The 26,153-nt window shown below is 39.2% G+C and overlaps 1 protein-coding gene across 1 annotated transcript in view; it reads left to right on the top strand.

Annotated features, from left to right (window-relative positions):
• The window catches only part of SUPT3H (SPT3 homolog, SAGA and STAGA complex component), a 449,785-nt gene extending 424,897 nt beyond the window's left edge, over positions 1–24,888 (top strand). Inside the window, exons 12-13 of the mRNA XM_006149071.2 lie at positions 20,579–22,625; positions 22,967–24,888. Coding sequence (XP_006149133.1) covers positions 20,579–20,620 — 42 coding nt within the window. The 3' untranslated portion in view covers positions 20,621–22,625; positions 22,967–24,888. The remainder of the gene's footprint in view (positions 1–20,578; positions 22,626–22,966) is intronic.
• Positions 24,889–26,153: the final 1,265 nt, after the last annotated feature.

Raw genomic sequence — 26,153 nt, 5'->3', positions numbered from 1 at the left:
AAAAAAAAAAAAAAAAAAAAAAAATTTTCATCCTTTGGTCATTTCTTGATTTCAATTTCTTCTTGTTCATTGTTAGGAGATAGAAATAAAGGGTTTTTTCTTAGATTAGTATTGTGTCCTGCAGACTAGACTTTCTAACTTGTTAGTTCTGGTAACTTTTCTGTAGATACTTTTGTGCTTTTTACATAGACAATTGTGTTGTCTGTGAATAGAGGCAACTTTATTTCAACATTTGTAGTCTACATGCCTTTTTGCCTTATTTCACTGGCATTGGAACAAAGAAGACAATTTCACAGAGGATTTGGTAAGAGTTTAGTAAGAAGGTGACTTAAAAATGTGAATTGGGGATCAGCGGAGGTTGCACAGCTGCAGACTCCATTTCCCCCTCCTCCCCTGGTGAATTGGAACTTTTTAAAGACATTGAACTACATGGACAAACTTGAGAGGAAGTCATGAATGCTCCAGGGGTAAATAATTCTATCCTTCCTATGTTAAGGCCAGGGGAATAAGTTGCTTGGGAGGAAGTCATGGCTGCTCTGGGATTAAAGACCAAAGATCAGTAGTCTTTCTATTGTTCAAACCAGTGGCAGGGGCTATTATCTCAGAGTGTCTTCATGCAGGAGGTACAAATTTGACTCAAGCAGAAACTCCTGCTTGAGCTAGTACTGAATGACTTAAGGATGCAGTGGAAGAGTGGAGGGTCACAAACAGGGTGTGGGTTTGGTCACTCACACCCCGACACGATGGTGAAATAGAAGAAGATCCTTACTTTATCCCTGTTCTTATAGGCAAAGTGTTCATATGTTCACTATTAAGACGAGTGTTAGCTGTGAGTGTTTCATGCATGTCTTTTATCAGTGGAAGAATACGATTGTTTTCTGTCTTATCTGTTTTTGTGTGGTATACATGCCACATTTTGAAATTTCTTATGTTTCTTCCTGTATATCATTTAGAACACTGATATAAAACAACTTATAATTTGCTACCACCAAGAAGGTTTTTGTTAACACTCTCAACTGTATCTGTGCTGAAACTAGGCATTTTAGAAATATTTCTCAAATCTCTAACAATAGTGGATACTTTTTATTCAGTCCACCTTGTCATTTGGGTGCTTAAAATGTGCCCAGGTAACAACTCCCTTCCACAAAGCAATGTGCTTCCTTTCAAAAGTCAGTAGACATGGTTACTTTTCGTGGAAAGTGCCTCTGCACTCACCAAAATCGAGTGAAATAGTTGAGCATTCAGTATGATTCATTGTGCTGGTAGCATGTGTCCAGTCACCACCATAGCCTTGTGCTGGTGTATAGTAATGTGATAAATGGTCCCTCCTATCTCGCAGGAGACTGAGTGAACAAACCTATCTGTCACCACATAGTAATCACATGCCTCTTGTGTCAGAGCAGAGACCATCAAATGATTCTTGTATCACTGGTACTTAAAAATATCATTTTTCATATGTTTCTTATATCACCTGAATATTTATGGTGTATTTTTTAAAAATATACCATAACATGAGAAGTCTTTGAATGATTTATAATTGGTAATGTTTCTCTTGCTCTCTTTCCATTCATTTTCTTATACTGAAATAATCCCAAGGCCTTTAGACCGCACTGACCAGCTTCATAATCTCATATCCTGACAGGTTTATTATTAAACTGCTATCAGTTACTTATATTTGTAGAGGAAGTAAAACTTTCACATTTGCTTCTATATCTAAACTACTTTAGATGAGACTTTACCCATGACCAAGAATTCTCAGCAGTTACTAAAACCCCCAGTGGTTTATTGTTGAAAGAATTCATATTTTTGCCATGGCTAAATGAGCTCTCTGTAAGACCTCAAAATTAAAGAAGTGATAAGTCAGGACCAGCAGATGATGTAATGGTTACATCACCAGACTCCCACATAGTCAACCACGGTTCGAGTCTCAGACCTGGCAACTAAAAACTCATATGGGACATGTGTGCCCAAAATCCAGAGAGGAGGATGGAGGAGAAGGGATTGCGGCATGACCATCCTCCCTGGGGGTATGATTTCTTGCTTTCTGTTTCTCTGTCTCTCTCTGTCTCTCTGGCGAGTGCACATGTCCTATAGCAAAAAATATCTCTCGCTAAAAAAAGTAATAGGTCACACATAGAGGATATCAAAAAGTAGAATTAAAAGATGAAAATATAGGCTTTTGGTGGGGGGGTAGTTTTCTTGCTATAGGGCACATGTAGTGACAGACAGGCACTGGAGAGACAGAGAAAGAAGGCAAGAAATCACCACCCAGAGAGATAGCCACACCACAATCCCTTCTCCATTCTTCTCTCAAGATTTTGGGCATGCATGCACATGCGCCTAGTATGAGTTTCAAGCTACTAGGTCCAGGACTCAAACCATGTTTAGCCATGTGGGAGTCCAATGACGTGACCACTGCACTATCTCTTGGCCCCAAAAAACATAAGCTTCTTAACATAACCTCCATTGGGGGCCAGCAGGTGGCATGGTAGTTAAGGTGCTGGACTGCCACATGGCTGACCATGGTTTGAGTCCCAGACCTGGCAGCTCGCTTTTTCATTCTCTTTCTCTGTCTCTCTCTAGTCAGGAATAATAATAAATAAAATAAAATAAATGATTCTTTAAAAAAGAAAACATAAAAACGCCGTCAAGTTTGAGATATTATTTGTAAGTGATGATATCAGCCATTTAGTCCATCCCTAAAAAACTGAGGGTCCCGGGAATTTAACCATTTCATTGCTGTCTTTTTTACATTATTAACTGAAAAATATGACTGCCCTTTGAAGAGTTTTTAAGATTATGAATCAAAAAGAAATCAGAGGGAGCCATATCAGGACTGTAACATGGACACCTAATGATTTCCCATTGGAACGCTCACAGATTGCCCTTGTTTGGTGAGATGAATGAGCAGAAGCACTGTCGTGGTGGAGGAGGACTTTGGTGAAGCTTTCCTGGTTTTCTTTTTTTTTTTTTTAATTTTTTTTTTTGTGGGGGGAGGTTTTTGCTATAGGGCGCATGCGCTCGCCAAACAGACAGAGAGAGACAGAGAGCTAGAAAGCGAGAAATCACCCCCCAGGGGGGATGGTCACGCCACAATCCCTTCTCCTCCATTCTTCTCTCGGGATCTTGGGCACGCACGCACACGCGCCTGGCGTGAGTTTAAGCCACCAGGTCCGGGACTCGAACCGCGGTCAACTACATGGGAGTCCAGCGACATAGCCATTACACTAACTGCTGGTCCCGCTGGTGTTTTTTAGTTAAGGCTCTGCCTAACTTTTCAAAAACTCTCTCAAAATAAGATATCATTCTTTAGCCCTTCAAAGAGTCAACAAACAAAATGTCGCAAACATCCCAAAAAAACTGTTGTCATGGCATTTGCCCTTGACCAGTTCACTTTTGCTTTGACTGATCCACTTCCTCCTCTTAATACCATTGCTCTGATTGTGCTCTGACCATACTGGTAAAGCCATGTGCCATCTCCTGTGACAGTTCTTCTAAGAAATATTTCAGGATCTTGATCCCACTTACGTAAAATTTCCATTGAAAGCTCTGTTTGTGTCTGCAACTGATCTGGTACAACAGTTTTGGTAGCCATCCAGCAGAAAACTTGCTCGCCTTTAACTTGTTAGACAGAATTGTGTAAGCTAGAACCAGTTGAGATGTCTATGGTGTTGGCTCTTGCTTCTACTGTTAATTGTCAATCCTCTTCAATTAGGCATGAATGAGATGAATTTTTTTCCTCACAAATTGCTGTGGATGGTCTTTTGCTGCAGTGGCATCTTCAACAGCATCTTGTCTTATCGTAAAAGGACTTATTTATTTGTAAACTTCTGGTTTCTTTGGGGTATTGTCCTCATAAGCTTTTTGTAAAGCTGTATTTCCACCGAAGTCTCACCATAAATTTGATGTTTATTCTTGCTTCAACTTTAGCAGAATTTATGTTGTTCTGATAGGGAGTCTTTTCCAACTGTTGTTTTATCCTTCTTAGTGACTCAACTAGATCCTGTTATAAAAAGTTTTTATGAAGTTATTTTGGTGCCAAACAATTGAAATGCATACATACTTTTTCATCATACATGTTTTCAATAAGTTTTTTGAAGACCTCTGATCTATGATGTACTCTGAGATCTTCATAAAGGTAATATTTGTATGCTGCAATATCTAAGTTCAGATTATAGATAAGTGCCCTTAGTACACTTGCAACATCTCTTTCTCCAGATAATTTCACATCTGTGATGGTATCGAAGTACTTCTTTCTTCTTAGCATGCAGATGTTCACATGTGCATGACTGGTAAATTTAAATGACTTTGTGAAAGAAATAGATCACTGACATCTAGCCTTCTATGAGGAAAGATAATGTAACCACTTGAATCATATTTAGGGCTTTAAAAAGAAAATCAAAGAAATGGGTGGGTCCTAGTTTTCTTTCTTTTTTTATTTTATTTTTTACTTTCAATCACTGTATGTCATTAGAGCATACCAAATGATTTTACCCATCATGAATACACTGGATAGTAACCCAATCAAAGATATTGCCATACACATTATCACCAACAGATAATTTTCCATTTTTGTGTCCCTAAAATGTTTTGCCTCCTCCGTTTGCCCTTGATTCCCTCCCAGTTCTCCCACCCCTCTCTCGCACTGTCTCTGGTATCCACAGTTGCTCTCTTATTTGTTAGCGCTCACACTCAGCCCAGGCCAAGAAGACATCACTGAGTATCAGCTAATCGTTTTTTGGTTTGAAGACATGGCTCTAATTCTCACGTGGGACTAAACCAAGCTGTGACCATCATTCTTGAAAAGGTTGTCTTCGAAGGCTTCATGTGTGTGAGTGTGCTTGCACATACATGTATACATCTAAGTAACGTTCTCTCTTCCAGGCTCCCAGCCAAAGTGAGACTCTGAGATAATAAGAACCATCCCTGGTTCCTCAGAGCCTGCAGTGTGCCTTCCACGGAGGACATACAAGCAAAGTGGAGGGAGGTAGACAAGATATTCTCGGCTCTCATTGTCCCACTGAGGTTTTCCTTTCAAATATTTCCGATATGATCTCACACATCCCTTCCACATTCATAGGCCACCTTTATTTTGGTGTCTGCATGCCTCCCTCTCTTGCTGCCTTCAGAGTCTGAATGTCACCTTATCAGAAAGGCAGCACGCACCCATCTCTCTCTTTTTTCTCTTTATTTTGTTAAAATAGATCCCTCCCGCCTCATAGCAGTTAGTTACCACCACTACAATATTGTTTATTTATTTCTTTAATGGCTATCTCACCCCACTAAAAATAAGATTCAGGATATTTCTGACACACCCCAGCACTTAAAGCAGCGTGCATAACATGTCGTAGGCACTAATAAATACTTTAAAATGAATAAATGAGTGAATGAATGAATGAATAAACAAGCATATGCTAGGAAGGCATCTATAAACCTCTGAACCTGAGTTCCCCAAGAGCCTCATAGTTAGAATGAGACATCCCCATACCCAAAGAAACATGAAGCATTCTCTATAAAGAACAGCTGATATATCTTGATGTTTTTAATGGTGTATAGATACTGCTATGCTTAATAAGATTCATTTAAACACATCACTGAAGGCTTTCAGTCTTTTACACATTTTCTCACTCGGTGGGTACCAGAAGTACAACTGCTGTGGGGGAAAGGGTGGGGCCTAAATGTTTTATTTCCTCATGCCTATAATTTTTTACCAGAGTTTTCAAATATTCCCTTATACATTATAAAGATGAGAGTTAACATATCTCAGGGTTTACTGGGCGAAGAATAATTTGATCTTAGTTGCCTAGGCTCACCCTAAAGCAGGATTGTGGTGTATTGTCTGTTATCAAGAACTTAGCTTTAAAGCTAAGGCCTAATATCCCAGGTCGCTTTCTTTCAAGACCAATATCTGATATTGTCTTTTCTCATCTTTTCACACAGTGTTTGAGATGGAAATGCCACAGGCTCAAAGATACCACTTGGCATTTTCCTCCTCTAGATCTGCCATTAGGAAAGCCTTTCTGAAAGTACACTTTGGGGCCAGTCTTCGTCTCAAGTTACTATGATGCCCCTGAGCCTACTATAAGAGCCAGAAAGGCAAACTTTTCTGGCTCAGTAGAAGCAGAACCAATCTCAGTGTGACCCTTGCAGCTCAAAAAAGGTAGTGAACTCAACATTGCAAAAGCAGCCATTTCTGTTTCCTAGAAAAGAGGTTTTTGAGGACGTCAGCCATGTCCTTAATTTCCCAACAGTTTGAGTTAAAACAGGGAGAGGAGTGGGAAGTGAGACATAATTCTTTGATAACACACAAATCCATACAATAGTATTAAGTGGGTTACCATCTGTGTAAGTCTCCTAGGACTGCTATAGCTAATACCACAGGTCAGATGGCTTCAAATATCAGAAATTTATTGTCTCACAGTTCTGGTGGCTAGAATTCTGCTCAAGATGTCAGCAGGGTTGGTTCCTTCTGGAAAACCTTTACTCTGCCTCTCTTAGCTTTTGGTGAAGACCCACAGTCCTTGTTCTTCCTTAGCTGACCGATGAATCACTGCAGTCTCTCCCTCTGTTTGTACGTGACATTTTCCCTGTCTCTACCTCCTCTTTTTAAAAGGACAACCCAGTCATAACTAGCTCAGGGTCTACCTAATGACCTCATCTTAATTTGATTGCATTTGTGCAGACTTTGTTCCCAAATAAGGTCACATTCGCTGGCATTAGGAAGTTAGGGCTTTAACGTGTCTTTTTGGAGGATACAAGTAAACCTATAACCCCATCTAATTATCTTTATACCAAGATGCTATTTATAAATAAAATTATCACTAGTGTAAAGCCTATAGAAATGGTCTTGTTGATTTTATGGGGAAGGAAGGAAGGAGAGAGAAAGGGAAAGTAAGGGAGGGAGGAAGAAATTTAACATGGCACATTAAAATGATGGGCACACAAATTTGGCCTCATTACTTCTTTGTTATTAATAACAAATTTCAATATTTTTGATATTCAATTACAACCTAACTCTAGAACTGTGAGATAGTGGACTCTTTCCCCCCCTGCTCATCTTTAGTTGAGGTTGGCATGTCTTCATAAGCAGGGCCTATCGTGGGCAAAACTGAAGGCGATCAAGGCAGTTGGTCTTTCACATCTTCTCGTCTTACTTTTCTGCACCCAGCACAAAGAGCTTAAGTGACCTAGCCTAGTAATCTGAGACCTCGGGAGATTTTAGAAGCTTTCTAGGCAGCACCAAAGTGGAAAATAGTATAGAACATGTCTATAAACATCTAGCTTTTCCAAGTTCCCTCTGCCCTTAAATGTCAAGACCTCACCACACTTTACCTTGGTGACCCACCCTTGCTCTGATCCAAGGCCAGTGATTTCCAACTATCTGTAATATGAAGAACCCATTTTATATACATATATATAGAGAGAGAGACCTATCCTCTCTGCCTATAGCAGTTGTATAATCCTTTAAGAAAAGCTACTCTGGGGGAACCAGCAGTTAGCATAATGGCTATGTCGCTGGACTCCCACGTAGTCGACCGCGGTTGGCATCCCGGACCCGGTGGCTTAAAACTCACGCCGGGCATGTGTGCGTGTGTGCCCAAGATCCCGAGAGGAGAATGGAGGAGAAGGGATTGCGGCGTGACCATCCCCCCTGGGGGGTGATTTCTCGCTTTCTGTCTCTATGTCTCTCTCTGTCTGGCGAGCACACGCGCCCTATAGCGAAAATCTCTCCAAAAAATTAAAAAAAAAAAAAAGAAAAGCTACTCTGAATTTTGTTCTAGCAATCATAACTATATCTGAAAATAATACTACATATGTCGAGAAGTAACAGTTCTCAGTTCACGAAATAGAAAATTTGTCTGCAAATAAAACTGTTCATATGTTGGTTTTCTTTAAATAGGAACTACAAAATATTTATTTAGCATTTAAGTGATTAAGGCATTATGGGACCTATAATAATGGCTAAAACAGGACTTAAAAGTAGATGTTATGAATTAATTAGTATAATTAATATTAAAATTTCTAGATAAAAGTATAGAATTATAATTCAAATGTTTCAATTAACATATAATTTGTTAAAAGGGAAAAATTATTCAAGCATATGATGTGATGATTAGGTTGGATCGTTGGAAAAGTGATGACCTATTTCCTTTATGTTTTTTTATGCAAAAATGCATCATGACTTTTCCAACGATATTGTCAAAAATATGGCCTTTTTCAATATATAGTTATAGTTATAACTGAATAAGAAAAATACACATTGAATACAAGTACCTTACACTTACCCAGGCTCTTCATTTTACCAAATACTTCTATGTACATTATCATACTTAAACTCCCAAATTTCTCTTCTCCAAAGTGAGGTTACAACATCATGTTTTAAGGTATCACCATATTATGTGACCTTCTTTCATTAAAAGTTTCACTCTTTAATATCACCATATAATTATGTTTATATGAAGAATTAGGAAGAAGGCATAGAGTCTCCATATGTTCATTTCAGCCTGGGTGGCTAAATGGCTTATAGCAGTTAATGCATGAAAATGGCCTAGATTGAATAAATTAGCAAAATCACAAAAGGAAACCACTATAGGAAATAGTTTTACACATGTAATTGCCGAAATCCTCTAGTGAATGTGTCAATCTGTACTAACTAAATAAATTTGTTTATGGACATGTTCTGTATTAGCTTCCACTCTTTCACAGCCCTTTGCCAAACAAAACCCCACTAGAAGTAGGATGTTCACACCCGAGTAGGAGTTTCTTGGATAAATATTTTCACTATATGGAGACCAAAACCACTTTTACAAATTTCAGAGTTTGATTGAAATACTATATTTCTTGAGCTTTTTTTCCCCCATCTTTTCTCCTGGCAGCTACTTGTGCATGAACTTACCCCTTCTCACCTCCCGTGGCTCCAGTGAACAGGAGGCTGGCCGAGTGCATAGGAGCCAGCTCCTCCTGTGAGTGGTGGGACCAGCTTACCAGGTGGACTGGAGAAGCAGAGAAAGGTCCACTTGCAAACTAGTTTTCCTTCCCCTTTCCTGAAAGCTATAGTTGAAATGATTCATTTAAGTGTAGAGATTATACATCCTGAGGCTGTATTTCATAGCTTGCCTACTTACATTTCCTTTGAGTTCTACATGAATAGAATACATTAAAGGTAGAACTCAGTTACTATCTTCAAGAAAATATGGTAAGAGTTACTGAAATATAACAGCAACATACTTTTGTAAAGATGACTCCGCTGTCAACTTTTGCCAACCAGTTTGGATCCAGACTTGTTAGTTCTCTAATCTAGAACTGATGCTGAATTTCTCATAGGCTTTTTATAGATCTATTTTGTTAATTTGGTCGGTGACTAATATTTTGAAAGTATTTTTTAATTGTAATAATTTCTGTTAAAAGCAAAACTAAAAACATTTCCTTTTCATGTACTAAGCCTAAACATCCCCGCTGGTTTAGAGAACAGTATGAACAATCAACAGTTGACTTGGACAGTAGTACAGTAGGACTTGGCTTATGCAGGATCCTAGTTACTGTGACCCCACATCGCCACCTTTTAGAATTAATTAGAATAATATCCAATAAAATAAGCATTGTCACTGCTACATAAGAATGTATTTGACTTGGGATGGTTCCATACCTCAGGAGATTTAGTCACTTAATGTGATAGCTCTATTCTAATTAATCCTTCCCATCAGAGGAGACACTTTAGTCATTTATAATATTTTGGAGATATATTTTTAAGTGGCTAAGGAAGATGGTAAATGTCCATGGAAAATTCCATGAACACAACTTGATTATAGAAATACAGATATACAAGATGTACATAGTTAAGGGATATGTTCATAGTGCCCCAAGAAAGAGATAGACGGGCATGGAAGAGGCATTCCCTGCATTGTCAGTTCCTAAAAGTTTGATTTTGAAATCAATGTCTAGACAGTGTCCCAATTAGTATACAGAGTTTACATCAAACGCTAAAGCAAGATTCAAAAGAACTGATCGAATGCTTATATAACTTAAGTATTTCTTACCTGAATTTTGGAAAACCCTTCAGTGGTAGGTAGTCTAGGTTGGTGTCTTGGATTTACTGTTTATTGACTAACCTATCGACTCTCCTTTGAGAATAAGATAATGCTAGCTTTTAGGACCAGCAGTTAGTGTAATGGCTATGTTGCTGAACTCCCATGTAGTCGACTGCGGTTCAAGTTCTGGACCTGGTGGCTTAAAACTCACAGCGGCCACATGTGTGTGTGTGCCCAAGATCCCAAGAAGAGAATGCAGGGGAAGGGATTGTGACGTGGCCATCCCCCCTGGGGGATGATTTCTCGCTTTCTCTCTCTCTGTCTCTCTGGCGAGCTCATGTGCCCTATAGCAAATACCTCTCAAAAAAAAAAAAAAAAAAGATAATTCTAGCTCTCTATCCTGTGGGTCTTACCTAGAATGCCTTTCTCATCCTCTTCCTGTCCCCAATTCACATCTCAGCTGTGTCACTTCACTTCCTTCAAGAAAAGCTTCCTAGATCACTACCATCCAATTCATTGCCCTTGTACATGGTCCCATTAAACACTACTCTCATTTTGTAACTCCCTCACTTTTGTCATTTCTCACTCAATGTGTATGTCCCATCAGACTTCACTACGGAGGGTACACACCGCATCGCAATTCTGCTGTGTCCACTGCACCTCGCACTTTGTATTTGTTGAGTGAATAAATAAATGAATGAGAGTAGGGTCACACAGAAATACATCTTCTCAGGTGGCTACCAAGTGTGATCGATATTATTAACTATCATCTCCTGATTGTTCTACTTGATAACTTAGTATTCATTGTCTTCAAATAATTCTTAAGAATGTTAATTATAATGTACTTACTATCCATCAAATTGGTGTCAGCCATTAACAAATAGCTATTGTTATCCATGTTCTTATTCTCTGCATTGTGTTTTTTGATGTAGCAGAAGCTGTTGAAACAATATGTTCTTTTAATTTTTATCTTGTATCATTATTGTCTAAGACTTGGAAAATGCAATTGAGTAACATGATCACACCACCAAGATGGTAATACGTACTCTGTGTGTGTGTGTGTGTGTGTGTGTGTGTGTGTGTGTAAAATAAACTTGACTATTAATTATAATTTTAAGTAGCAGTATTTGAGTCTAAAAGGTTTAGACTCAACAAAGTAATTTGACAGTGTTGTTTGAGATGACTTGGATATTCTTTCTGGCAAACCAGGCAATTGGCTCCACTGACGCATAAGTTTTCACTCCTGGCAGACAATCAGTAAGGAGAAGCCCAGAAATGAACCCAGTGGGAGCTGAAACCTAATATCAGAATAACTGTTTGCTTTGCAGCATTGCTACTCATTGGGTTATCAAGGTCACTAACTTATTTTTCTTAACAATCTGGGTGATGCTTATCTCTCAGCATAAGTGTATGGTCTACGCCCAATCCTTAGGAACTGAGACAGTTCCAGCCCCCAGTCTCCCAACCCCCACTCCCATGTGTCTCATGTACACATGCTAGCATTTCTCGTTGTTATTATCCAGAGAAAACCAGGCTACCTACCACCTGCTAGTCAAATTCATTCATTCCTAAGGTCGTTATTTATTAAGCACCTAACTTATTTGCTGAGCATTGTCTTATGCCCTGAATATACAGAGGAAAATAAGTAAGTTCCTGACTTTGGGGGGCTATCAAATCAAGAGAGATGAGAATTGACTGTTGTTAGAGCTGAGGCCCCCAACATTGTTATTTGGGTTACTACTCCTGCCAATTTGGCGCTTTTTATATCTATACTTATATGTGTTTACAGCTTGAAATAATTTCAGACATCTGTGTTTTAATTATTTGTAACGTAAAGTAACTGAAGAAAAAGTTCCGTATTATTGGCATTGAATTATTATTATTAGCCATAGGTATATTTAAATGTATATGGTTTCATGGAAAGAATAATTTATATATAGAAATGGTGCCCTTTTAGTCTTATTGCTAAAAGTAATATTCACCAAAATATTTTTTTTCTAAAATACAGTGTTGTTTTTATCAGCTATTTCATTCTGTTGTTCAATAAGAATACACACCAAAAACACAAAAACAACCAAAAAATGCAACTCTGATATAATTTGAAATGACTTGGGCAATTAAAAATGGCAATTTTTTAATAACTGGGCTGGCTCTGTGGCCTGGTGGTGAAGACAGCTGGATACCACATGGCCAGTCTCAGGGTTGAATCTCAGACCTGGCTGCTTAAGGTGACCATTTGCCATGGGGGAGAGGGGAGGTATTTTCTCTCTCTTTGGCTCTCTCTCTCTTTCTCTCTCTTTCTCTCTCTCTCTCTCTCTCTCTCTCTCTCTCTCTCTCTCTGTTTCTGTTTCTGACAATTGCATATGCCCTCTGGCAAAATTTTTAAAATTTTTTTTGACTTATTTTTAAATTTACATTCCATCGCTGAACATCTTTTTAACACACAGTGTGTTTTGTCAAAGTATGCATGTAGTACCTAACAGTCAAATCAAGGATGTCACCATATACATCATAATCTACAGAGAACTTTACATTCTTTTCAATGTTTCTTCCCTTTGCCCCTCCCAGCCACCCTCTCCCATCCCCTGCCTTCCCGTACAGCCTGTGGTGTCTACACTTACCCTCTACTACCCTGTCTTTCCATCTTTCCACCTCTGCCACAGAGTGCAGGCATTCAGCACGTACTGAGCAGGGATCACATTTTAATAGCTAAACTCAATTTAGAGGTTTCTGTATTCAGAATGCCAAAACAACTTGGTAATTCTCCAAATGAAAGGTCCAACATTAGTATTCTTTAATAAAATGAGAATCTAACAGAGTTGGCAAAAAGCACTCATAAAATGACAAGTTCTCAAGATTTGTAGGCTCTGGTTTACTTGGAATAGACTGAAATGCTATGTCTTTTCTTATTCTGCCAGCCGGAGAAGACCTCTTATTTAAAGGGCAGGGCTCCCTCATTGTTCCTAAACCAGGGATCCTGCTGTCTGACAAACTGCCCTCCATGATTTTCACAGAGTATTTATAACGCGGGGGAAGTGTACAAACAGGAAAATGTTTAATGAAGAGTTTTGCATGTTACAGTGCTATACATCATATGGTTTGATTTAGATTCTCTGAAATATCAGCTAGAATGAAATTATCAAAAGAGGAAAAGTCACATGGCAATGGTACAAACAAGATGTGCCTATTTGTATTTATGTTTGCTAATGAAATTCAGCCATGATTCCCACTTTGATTTTAAGAGTCTTAGACCACCATTCAGCTTTATTATAATTAAATCTCTTGCCCACACGCAGACACGAGGGCAGCAAAGAAAAGGGGCATATTTTATCTTTTAAAAAGCTATTGCATAGCTTTGATATCAAGCTCCAGAGCTTCAAAGATTTACAATATTAAAGCAAAACAATATGTCTCTCAGGGCAGGGTCATCTCCTTAGGCAAGTGCAAGGACCAGAAGAGGGCTTGCACTCTGAATGCAAAGACCCCACAGAGGGCAGGGCTGAATGCAGGGACAGTGGGATTTGAGACACAGAGTTTGAGACAACTTGCTTCAATTTTGCTGCTAGAAAGGAGGTGGGAAAAGGCTAGTTACCGTCACAACTAATTTTTACTATAAAGCTTGGGCATGGGGTGGAGCAGAGAGAGAACGAACTTATTGGTAGTTAACAAATGAAGCAGCATTTATACATGAAATTCAGAAATGCACCTACCTTTGCAGCCCCCTCTTAACTGACTATTCTAATAAGCCATGTAGGTTTACCTAACAAACAAGGGCTAGTGAAAGCCTGCTGGTTAGTTTACCCGTTCTCTCCCTACCATTTCCTCCCAGCAAAGCCAAGCCAGTGGTTGTAGGAGCATCTGCCCGCTGTGCCCTCCGCATCCCTGTGGAGTGGAGAGGAGCATTTGGGAAGTCTCCAGGCTCTTGGTAACCAGGGTGGCTCCTGTGGCCCACAAATCATCCTAAATGCAGAGTCTCCCCTACACTTAGTTAATTAGGAGTGAACAGTAGTTTGGTGGATAGTGAGTATGTACTCCAAATCTTTTTATTGTCCCTTTTACTGCTGGATTTGACCCAGTGTCCAGCTCCAAACAAATCCAGGCAGGCCACATTATTGGCTGAACCTTAAATCAGACCCTGAGCATATAGGCTTAGTAAGACTTCAGTAGAAACATACTCTTTGTCACTCCCTTGAAGAGCCTAAAGATGCATACATTTGCCACAGAACCTTTTAGCCAAGTTCATCTCAATTATTTTCATATTTCATCTCTTTATCAAAGTTATTATTTGGGACATTTAGGGAAATTGAGTGATTCTTCAAGGGAAAGCTAATCACATAGCACAGAGCCGAAAGTAGAACTGAGAGCTCAGTGGCCTGACTCCTTCTAACCACTCAGCTGTACTGTTTTAGACATCAATCTCCCACTCCTTCCCCACCCCCAAGTCCCTTCATTTTTGTTCTGTTCCCAAGGGCTCTTCCTCTGGAAAAACAATTTTTTCCCCTGCGTCTGTTTTCCCCATTAAGGCCCGAGAAGCTGAACACCTAGGAGAGAATCAGAACCATGGGTAAAGAGCCCTAGACTGACTGAGGAATCCGGAGCTCTCCCCAAGTGGCCTTGGATGAGGAACCCTCTATGGATATTCATTTTTTTACATATTAAGAACTGGACTAGAGAAATGCACAAGATACTTTCCTATTCCAAAATGCTATTGTCCCTCAATCCTGAAGATTAGCAAAGATTTATTCAACGTGGTTTAGCAGGCTTAGTTTCCATTTTCCCTTTTCATTGTGGTATTAAATGTGTTGTAGCAGTCAGATGGGCTGTGCTCCTTAACAGTGGCATCACAGCGTCTGGGAAGGAAAACAGAGATGACTACTCTACAGATAGCTTGAAAGCAGGGATTGTGGGAGGTAGGGGTAACCCTCTCTTCTCTGGATAAGAACCATAGTCTGAAAACCTCAATTCCTATCTCTTAAATTCATTAAGTGCTATCACTAGGATTTTCATTAAGAAAATGTTGTTTGCTACCACAGATTCCAAAAGCATTCCATTCACTGATAAAATCATTTGGGGATCCTATTAATGATATATTCATTCAATCTACTACTGTCCTGTCTCACCGAATGCTCAGATCACCTTGTGCCACAGGGGGTCTGGTGCCGAGTGCAAGGTAGGGGTGCAAGGTAGGGTGCCGTGTGCTACATCCGGGTTAGATCCAGTGCAGCGCAGGTCTGATGACAGGTCCGGGTTGCATCAGCCGACTGAGACGTGGCGTCCAACCCCCACATCCAAGATGCCCAGGCCTCCAACCTAACAAAAACCATGTATCTTAGTAATTTTTTTTAACGTTTACCCTTACCTACTTGGAGAAGTATATAAATCTCATGCCTTTTTAAAATGTTATTTGAAATTAAACACCATAATTAAAAGAAAACATAAAAACTGTTTTGGCTTACCCTTCCTCTCAATGCATTTTACTTCTGGTGCCCAGGAAACCAGCTGGCTTGAGGGCACAGAGGTGGGTAGGGTCACTGCGTGAAGACTCTGTAGGGGGTGTCTTTCTTTCTCTCCTTGTCTCATGGAAGCAATAGATACATTTTAAAAAAAAAGTTTTGCTAAAATCAAATTAAGAAAATGTATAGGCATTCTGACAGTATGACCAAAATCGTCTTTCTTGGTCCTTAGACAAATGAAGTATTTGTAAAGGAATTTAGAACCTGCTTGCTACAGTGAAATTCTCATGCTATTTTATTTTGTGAAAGCATAAAAGAATCACGAAAGGTAGACATGAGAATAAAATGAAAGTCTTCACTGGGGAGAAGGGATGGTTTATCTATAGTTCAGGCTTGCTAATGACAAATAATACAGGGGTATTTAACTATGGGATACATTTTATAATACATTATCTTCTTTTACTGAAGTTATCTTTTGCTTTCTAATATTAGTTTGTATTCCATAAAATATTTCAATTAAATGATGACATGAAGATAAGCAAAATAAAATTTTGTGTTTTAAGGTGCACATTTATGGGACCAGCAGTTAGCGTAATGGCTATGTCACTGAACTCCCATGAAGCTGACTGCAGTTCAAGTCCCGGACTTCGTGGCTTAAACTCACACCGGGCACATGGGCGTGCATGCCCAAGATCCCAAGAGGAGAATGGAGAAGGGATTGCAGTGTGGCCATTCCCCCTGGGGGATGATTTCTCACTTTCTGTCTCTCTTGTCTCTCTCTGTCTTTCTGGCAAGCGCACACGCCCTATAGCAAAAACCTCGCCAAAAAAAAAAAAAATAAATAAATAATAAAATAAATAAAGTGCACATTTATGAATTAATTTCCCCCCAGTGCCCAGTGTGTAGGTAGAATCTACATCTGTTTATCCAGGTAGATTAACATTCTGTGCAGGTCATAATCTGGAGCTGAACGAATAAATAAATCAAAATTCGGGAGCTAGCCCAATCCTCAACCTAAAATAAAATAAGAATAACTAGGAACTACAATTGGTCCCTAAAAGACTTGTCATCTTTGCTGCTAATTTCGAGAGCTACTAACCTGTCTGAACTCTTCAACAAATTCACAAATAGAACTTTATTAAATCAAAAAGAAAGGTTAAGTGGCATGAAATATTTATAAGCTGGTTTCCTGGGGCTGTCTGATCATGTTATTAATTTATTTAAAATTTTCTATAGTGGCTGAAGGTCCTGTCTGTTTCTGGTCGAAGGATGGACTAGACAACTAGGAGAGTCTGTGAGGATACGAAATCCAGAGATCTGACAGAAGAGAGTTGGTGGGATGCAAAGTGTTTGATGAGAAAATGGCCTCTGGAAGGCCCTCACACCAAGCAAGGTTTAAATTTAGTTTCAACATTTGCAGCACAAATAAAGAGAAATTCACAGTTGACACAAAGATGAGCTGTCTTCATCCATCTTGCTGTAAAGTTGCTTGTTCTGGAAAGGATGCCAACGCTGTGACATAGACAAATGAAGTATTTGTAAAGGAATTTAGAACCTGCTTGCTACAGTGAAATTCTCATGCTATTTTATTTTGTGAAAGCATAAAAGAATCACGAAAGGTAGACATGAGAATAAAATGAAAGTCTTCACTGGGGAGAAGGGATGGTTTATCTATAGTTCAGGATTGCTAATGACAAATAATACAGGGGTATTTAACTATGGGATACATTTTATAATACATTATCTTCTTTTACTGAAGTTATCTTTTGCTTTCTAATATTAGTTTGTATTCCATAAAATATTTCAATTAAATGATGACATGAAGATAAGCAAAATAAAATTTTGTGTTTTAAGGTGCACATTTATGGGACCAGCAGTTAGCGTAATGGCTATGTCACTGAACTCCCATGAAGCTGACTGCAGTTCAAGTCCCGGACTTCGTGGCTTAAACTCACACCGGGCACATGGGCGTGCATGCCCAAGATCCCAAGAGGAGAATGGAGAAGGGATTGCAGTGTGGCCATTCCCCCTGGGGGATGATTTTTCACTTTCTGTCTCTCTTGTCTCTCTCTGTCTTTCTGGCAAGCGCACACGCCCTATAGCAAAAACCTCGCCAAAAAAAAAAAAAATAAATAAATAATAAAATAAATAAAGTGCACATTTATGAATTAATTTCCCCCCAGTGCCCAGTGTGTAGGTAGAATCTACATCTGTTTATCCAGGTAGATTAACATTCTGTGCAGGTCATAATCTGGAGCTGAACGAATAAATAAATCAAAATTCGGGAGCTAGCCCAATCCTCAACCTAAAATAAAATAAGAATAACTAGGAACTACAATTGGTCCCTAAAAGACTTGTCATCTTTGCTGCTAATTTCGAGAGCTACTAACCTGTCTGAACTCTTCAACAAATTCACAAATAGAACTTTATTAAATCAAAAAGAAAGGTTAAGTGGCATGAAATATTTATAAGCTGGTTTCCTGGGGCTGTCTGATCATGTTATTAATTTATTTAAAATTTTCTATAGTGGCTGAAGGTCCTGTCTGTTTCTGGTCGAAGGATGGACTAGACAACTAGGAGAGTCTGTGAGGATACGAAATCCAGAGATCTGACAGAAGAGAGTTGGTGGGATGCAAAGTGTTTGATGAGAAAATGGCCTCTGGAAGGCCCTCACACCAAGCAAGGTTTAAATTTAGTTTCAACATTTGCAGCACAAATAAAGAGAAATTCACAGTTGACACAAAGATGAGCTGTCTTCATCCATCTTGCTGTAAAGTTGCTTGTTCTGGAAAGGATGCCAACGCTGTGACATCCCGTCACTGCCTTACATAGACAGCACCCGTTTTGTACATCAAAAGGAAAAGGCAGTGACTGAGGGTGGAAGACCCCAGGGGTTGACTGATGTGTTGCAATTGCTCTTCACTAATTACACAAGCTTGTTTGTTCCTACTTTATTTTAGAATTAGAATAGGGAGAACTCATTATGGAAATCTGGGTCAGCTCTAAACTTTGCTTTTCTCATTAAACTTGGCTCCTTGAGAATCTATGTTATTAAATAAACCTGTAATCTTTTAGTTGTTTGCAAAGAATGGTGATTACATCATTTAAAGGTGAAATGATCTTTGAAAAGTGACCTTGTCAGTACTAAGGAGAACCATTTCATTTTGCCCACCCTGGAAAGGTTAAACCTGGTTATTTCTCAGGTGATGTCAACCAAATCTCCATCCCTCCCTCCCCCAACCTAAAACCTCCTGTCAGAGCAAGGCTCCCTTCAACCATTTACCTTTAGGAGGAATCCAGCTTTACTCCCAGTACCATTTTTCTCCGTGTAAAACCACTCCTGTGCTTTAAATATTACGTTATGTTAAAGGTTTTCACTGTGGTTGTAAAATTGAAAATATCAGGGTTAAGAAACTGAAAGTATTACTTTGGCATAAGCATCTCAGGCAGCCCTGGTGTAGGGCAGTTTCACGGCCTAAGGCTCCCTTGCCTGTGGTTGTGGGAAGACACCCTGCCCATTCCTGCCAGGTATTTGTGGCTCTCCGAGGAACTCATTTAACACTGTTCTTCAGTACAGGATCTTAGGAGGTAGAGCTGGGGTTTTCTAGTCCTTGTGAGAATCATTGCTTTAACCCAGAAGTTTTCTACAGCACAAAAGATCTGCTGGGTGAGATACAATCTCTCAGAGAGTGCCGAGGAATGAAACGTGGAGCGTGCCACCGTTTCCTCATGCTTACATGCTGGCCACAGCAAACTACGCAACAGCATAATCCCCCCCCCCCAGTGAAACCTCAGCCGGGACGCCAAAACCTGATAACCATAGTGAATCTCCTGGGAGCAGGATTTGGGGAGACAAGGTTTTCAAGTTGATTGAACTTTATGATTAACATAAGGTTATCCAGAAAGCCATATTTGCTTCACCTTATATTGATGGAAGTAGTTCTGTAAAGGTTACGTTCCCTTTCTACTTTGACTATACTTACCAATGTAGTTTAACATTTTTTTAAGATTAAGATTATTCACCTCCGTGGCATTATTTTGATTATAAAAGGTTATTTTATATTTCCCATAATATCACTGTTAAAGATAAACTCAGTGGAATAAAAATGTACAGACTCCAGAACAGCCCCAGAGGGCTCCCCCTTAAGTGAGGGGGGGGGGAATTCCTAATATGAAATTTTTTCTTGTATCCATTTTCCTGAAAACAGATTGTAGAAAAATTCCATCTAACTGAGGGTTATAAATTCTCTGAATGTGACTGTTATGATTTTAAATAATGAAAAAAATTCTGATAAAAGGGGAATTTTATTCCTCAATCCTAAATTTTAGTTCTGTTCCAATTTGGGTCTCAAAATGAGATTCAGTATAAGTCAAGGCCCTGTGTGGTCCAAGACTTCCAACACTGAAATGCAAAATACATCTCTTGGGATGAAAGCACAGCAATTTCTCCTTGTTTACTGGAATATATTGTACTATGGCAATTAGCATCTATTTTCCCATTTTCTTTCACAAAGCTTTTTATGCCAACATGCTAATTCATATGCACATCTTCATGTTTGCAAGGTGATGTAAGATTCTAGTTTTCTGTTCTATGTACAACATCGAGAATTTGAGATCATCATGTATGAGAAGGGAGGAAAGGTCTCTATTAGTGTCTGTTCCCATAGCTCTTCACTCAGACTATAAATTAGGCCAGGGCAGGCTGTAATGAGTCAGTAATTTATAGACTATTAAGATACTTAGTTAAAAGTGATTCTTGAGCTTGTCAAATAAAGAACACATGTTTTTAAAAGACAAATAGATTCAACACATCTCTTTGGCCTAACCAAGCTCAATCAATTAACAGAAGGGGGGGGATGTCTTATTTCACATATCTCCTGCTTCCCAAAAATAGAATCGCTAACCACTTGTTAACCGCACTGACTTTTTAAGAGACAGAAGGGATGCTATAGCTTTGCCACCAGAGACATTCAGATTATGCACCCTGTTAGATTGCAGCCAGCAGTCTAAAAACAGGAAGAGAGCGGGGCTCGCTTTGCCTCCTTTCTGACTCGGCTTGATGTGCTAATTCACTGCAGATTTCTCTTTCTTTGACAGAGTGCCTACCGCAGGAGTGGGATGGCTTTTCTGGCCTGCTGATGTGACTGTGACCGTGCCTGCAACAACAGAAGAGACCATGTCATAGGAAGGCGATTTCTTGTCCCTCCCTGGACAAAATAAAATACAAGTTTACATGCTCCGTATCCTAGGGAGTAGGCGGGCTTGTTGTGACTATGGGCTGGCTGACTCCTGCTCTCCTCCAGCCCCCTCACTGCCTTAGTCTTGTTTACTAGCTGGGGCGTTTAGCTAATTAATGGCAGGATGTTTGGGATAGGGTGTAGGTGGAATGCAAATCACACAATTTTTGAAATTTTAATTTGGAATGGAATTACTGCCCTTAGCTCACATATCTTAAAAGCAGTGCCTTCCCAGCCCCCACCCAGTGTTTAGTCTATGTTTTATTCGCTACATTCTATAATCCAGGTTTGGGACAAAGGAAACAACATTGTAAGGACAGTTTTCCTCTCCCACCCACTTCACTTGCCAACATTCATTGACTGTATCTACATGTATTTTGGAGACAGTTGTCCACTTTATAAACTTACTCTGATTAAAGATCTGGTAGGCCTGATGAACCAACTGCCTTGTTCTCACCATCGCTAACCCCTCACCCCACTTTTTTACATGGGCCAATTTGATGCCTTTTCCACTGCTTCCTGCCATATGCCTAGCGCTTGTTTTCCATCACATGGAACCTCTTCCTTCGTATCTCCCCATCCCTTTTCTCCAATCCTGAGGCCCCCATTCCTACACATGCCATTCCTGTTTAGAAGCAAAGTAATCAGATTCAGTACAAGGGGCAGAGTGACTGACTTCCACCCTTCGAAGCACTGCCACACCTAGACTGGAAACAGGCTGGGTAGTTTCTTGCTGGTAACACCTGAGCTACCTTTGGCATGGCTATTTTCTCCAATAAATGAGGAACTGTCTCTTGAGAGCAAACTGAAATCTAGCAGATGTAATAGTACAGTTCCTGATTGAGCTTGACTTGTAAAAACTGATTTTTTTTCTTTAATTCTACTGTTTCTGATCATTTTACTTTTATCATGGTTTTGGCACTCACTGAAACAGCCTTTGTGAGGAATTAATTTAAAAAACGAAATGAGAAGCGTGAAAAATGTTGATGAGAATCATTATGAGTCTCAGTTAATATGATTGTGTTATGTTATTCACATTCATTAACTCTCATTACCTGTTCTATGTGAATCCTTTTGGAAAAACTCAGTCAAAATGAATCAAAATGTAAACTTGCCACAGGATCTGCGCTTGTTGAAATGTATGATTAAAATTTTCTTTTTATCATCATTCTTATTTTCCTTGGCATCCCTAGTCATGGAAAATTATAAGCTTGCAGTAAACATCTTAACTTTTAAAATGACAGCATTTATTGTATTTGGTTTTGATCTGCCAGGCTTATAGATGGTATAAAATGTTCAGGGGCTAATTTTTCACATCAAAATTCCTTCTCTCCCACATTACACATTTTAAAGTATGCACACAGCAGAAAAGACATGGCTTAGTTTTTTCCCTTCATTTCATTCTACCTGATCTCCTCGTAGTCCCAGAGAAGGAAGACTCAATGTACATTTCTCTCAGAAATATGACAGGTCTGTGTTTTTGTTGGTCTGGCGTATGTTTGTCTATCTTGAACAGTCTGACAGGTAATTATTTATAAAATCTGGTTTTGTCCAGAGAGTTCATGTAATAACCTTTCACTTTTCATCATAAGCCAGTGAGCTGAATTTAGAATAAAACAAGGTCATTTATGTCTGTCCTGAGCCAGCCTACATGTCCCCACAATCGCTCAATATTAGTATTTTTAATTCTTTCTCTCTCTCTCTCTCTCTCTCTCTTTCTCTCTCTCTTTTTCTTTTCTACACTTAGGTTCTTTCTCTGGTTCTTTCCACAACACTCAATTTGAAGTGAAATAAAATTTCCTTAGCTATATAAAGAAAGTCTCAGAAAATATGACTTCAGTAAATTATTCTGTCAAGATTAAAATGTCCCGTAGAATCGTATGCTAGAGCAAAAGATGGTCTTGCAGGTCATTAATTTCATCATAAGCCAGTGAGCTGAATTTAGAATAAAACAAGGTCATTTATGTCTGTCCTGAGCCAGCCTACATGTCCCCACAATCGCTCAATATTAGTATTTTTAATTCTTTCTCTCTCTCTCTCTCTCTCTCTCTCTCTCTTTCTCTCTCTCTTTTTCTTTTCTACACTTAGGTTCTTTCTCTGGTTCTTTCCACAACACTCAATTTGAAGTGAAATAAAATTTCCTTAGCTATATAAAGAAAGTCTCAGAAAATATGACTTCAGTAAATTATTCTGTCAAGATTAAAATGTCCCGTAGAATCGTATGCTAGAGCAAAAGATGGTCTTGCAGGTCATTAAGAACAACCACTCATCTTACAGATGAACAAAACCATGGCCTCATCAGGGAAAGTAACTTTCCCCAAATCACTTACTAATGGCGGTGACGGACCAGAGACAAGAATCCACGGTTCTTAAACTTCAGGCCAATATGACGCCCCACCATAATTGGTTTTTAGAAGAATATTGCCAAATATGCTGGGGTTTTATAGCGTATGTATCGTAGACAGTAATGTAAATTTATAAAAAAAGATACTTGTATGGATATATCCTAAAGCATGAGTGCTATATATTACAATTTTTTTCAAAGGGACTCTGTTATTAATTAAACGACCTTTGTTCTCTTAACACATCAGTCTCAACTTTAAACCAAATGTGGCTATGAAGAACTAGTTTCTATATTTTGTCCCTATGTTTTAGAGATTAGATTTGAAACATAAATATATCAACCAGCAAATAAATATCTGTAAACTGCTCCTCTTATAGGAAATTGATACTGACCCCTAGATTTAAGAGTGAAGGAAACAGGGCTGTTTCTCCTGTCCCCTGCATTTGGAAGTGTGACTTTCAGAACATGCCACTTTCAGGTTATGTTATTAACCCTCCTGCCCTTCACATATTATAATAGCTGACACTGATTCAAAAATAGTGTTCCAATTTTAAACCAAGAGTTTTTATTTGAAAACCATCAGAAACACACGTATTTTTAAAATGGTGTATGTAATTCCCGTATCTGGGGAGAACGCTTCATTTATTACTGTTTGTTCTTTATTTTTATAAAATAATAAACAACTCATGTTTAATACCTTTACCACATGGAAGACAAATAAACATAACTGGTGATTCTTGGTCTGAAAAAAAATAAATACGACAAATTTACTTGTCTAGAAATCATAAAGTTTAATTTTATGAATTTTTTAATACAGTTCCCAAATCAGGCATTGCCTTCCGGTTTATATAATCCCTTGTGTAAAACTGAATCACTACAGAGAATGTATTCTCTCATCTGCCCTTCTGCAATTTAGATAGACCCTTCCCAGGTTGCATTTAAAATTCTACCATCAAGCATGTATACATCTCATAAAATATTTTACGGTTTCCTGTATGCTCTGGCTGAACATTTCATAGTACATAAACACTTCTGCAAATAATCTTAGGGCATCAAGTTGAATATGTCATAGCAGTGGCCCCCACATAAAGCTAATTCTCCAGCAGTATATTTTCTTGTTTTTATCTTCTTATTGAAATCCAAGATGAAACTTTTTATGCTGTTGTTATATAGTGGGGCAGGGAGGGGTAAGGGGAATCCAGCAGTTTTTGTGGAATTGTGTTCATTACAGCAAAGGCTGTTCTGCAGAGGGCATCAAGCCAAGCTTAAACAACAAAACCATGCCTGCAGGAATTGGATATAAATGTGATGGTTAAATAAGGGCCAGATGCCTTTAAAAACTGAAATATTAAAAAGTCGTATCTCTTAAGTAAGTCTCAAGTGTTGTGAGTAGGGTAGTGATACCACGGCACTTAAAAAAAAAAGGGGGAGGGAAGAGAGAGTGACTTATATTTGTTTTATAGAACGAAATATCAAGTATTCAAGCTGTCATAAGTCATGGCAATGTTGGCAATTGAAGCATATTTTAAAATAATCAGTTCCTACAAAGTTACAAGAAACCCACATACACTATTTCATTGTTAGAGACCACTGTCATTCTGCATAGAGCAGTATATTCACAGTCCTCTTTCTGCTCATCACCACCCAGTATTCACTAATCTCAGCTTTTACAAAGGAAAGGAATATCAAAAAAGAGACAAGGAAAAGCAAGTACCAAGATGATGAAATATAGTTTTACTTCATCAGGTAGCACTCTACTTGCTATAAAAAAATGATACATTGTCGGGACCAGCAGTTAGCATAATGGCTATGTCGCTGGACTCCCACATAGTTGACTGTGGTTCGAGTCCTGGACCCGGTGGCTTAAAACTCACACTGGGTGCGTGTGCGTGCATGCTCAAGATCCCAGTAGGAGACTACAGGAGAAGGGATTGCGGTGTGGCCATCTCCCCTGGGGGTTGATTTCTCGCTTTCTGTCTCTCTGTCTCTGTCTTTCTGGCAAGCGCACATGCCCTATAGCAAAAACCTCTCCAAAAAAAATATGATACGTTGTGAGCCAGAGAGAGCCATGATGCTTACAGCACTGTGTCCCACACGGCTGACTATGTGGTTCAAGTCCCTGACACGGCAGCTTGGAAAACACACCAGGCACACATGTGTGGGTGCCCAAAATGCTGAAAAGAGAATAAAAGAAGAGAGATTGTGTCATAGCTGTTCCCTCTGGTGAAGGGGTGATTTCTCACTTTCCCTCTCTCTCTGTCTCTCTGTCTCTGGCAAGTGCATGCATCCAATAGCAAAATCTAAAAAAAAAGTGTCAGCATTTTAGTAAGTTTTACATAATAATTATTAATAATAATACACCGTGTACTACCCCGTGTGCTAAGCACTCTGTTGGTTCATCTCATTGAATGCTCACAACCCCATTGCAAGATAAACTGTATCCTCACTGTTGCCCACAGGCAGCAAGAGAAAGGAAATGAGCATCGTGGTGTAAGTGCCTTATGCATTGTTACCCAAGGTGGATCTGGGCAGACAGCAGATGCACACACATGCACAAAAAGTCAGCAAAAATCATGTTATAAAATTCATGGAGCATGGGCCAGCTAGGTGGCATGCTCATTAAAATGGCTGGATCCCACATGGCCAGCTGGTTGAGTCCCGGACTGGCGGCTTGAAAAGCACACCAGGTACATATTGTGTATGCCCCAAATCCCGAGGACAGTATGGTAAAAAAATCATTTTGGGGGGCCAGCCCCATAGCCTAGAGGTTGAGGGAGCCAGAGCCCACATGGCTAACCATGGTTAAAATCTGTGAGTTGAAATCTGTCTCTCTGTCTCTGGCAAGTGCATGCATCCAATAGCAAAATCTAAAAAAAAAGTGTCAGCATTTTAGTAAGTTTTACATAATAATTATTAATAATAATACACCGTGTACTACCCCGTGTGCTAAGCACTCTGTTGGTTCATCTCATTGAATGCTCACAACCCCATTGCAAGATAAACTGTATCCTCACTGTTGCCCACAGGCAGCAAGAGAAAGGAAATGAGCATCGTGGTGTAAGTGCCTTATGCATTGTTACCCAAGGTGGAT

The sequence above is a fragment of the Tupaia chinensis genome, unplaced genomic scaffold, assembly GCF_000334495.1.
Source record: "Tupaia chinensis unplaced genomic scaffold, TupChi_1.0 Scaffold000252_1, whole genome shotgun sequence".
Classification (NCBI taxonomy): domain Eukaryota; kingdom Metazoa; phylum Chordata; class Mammalia; order Scandentia; family Tupaiidae; genus Tupaia; species Tupaia belangeri.
The sequence above is the reverse complement of the archived record's forward strand: the minus strand, read 5'-3'. Positions and strand labels throughout refer to the sequence as shown.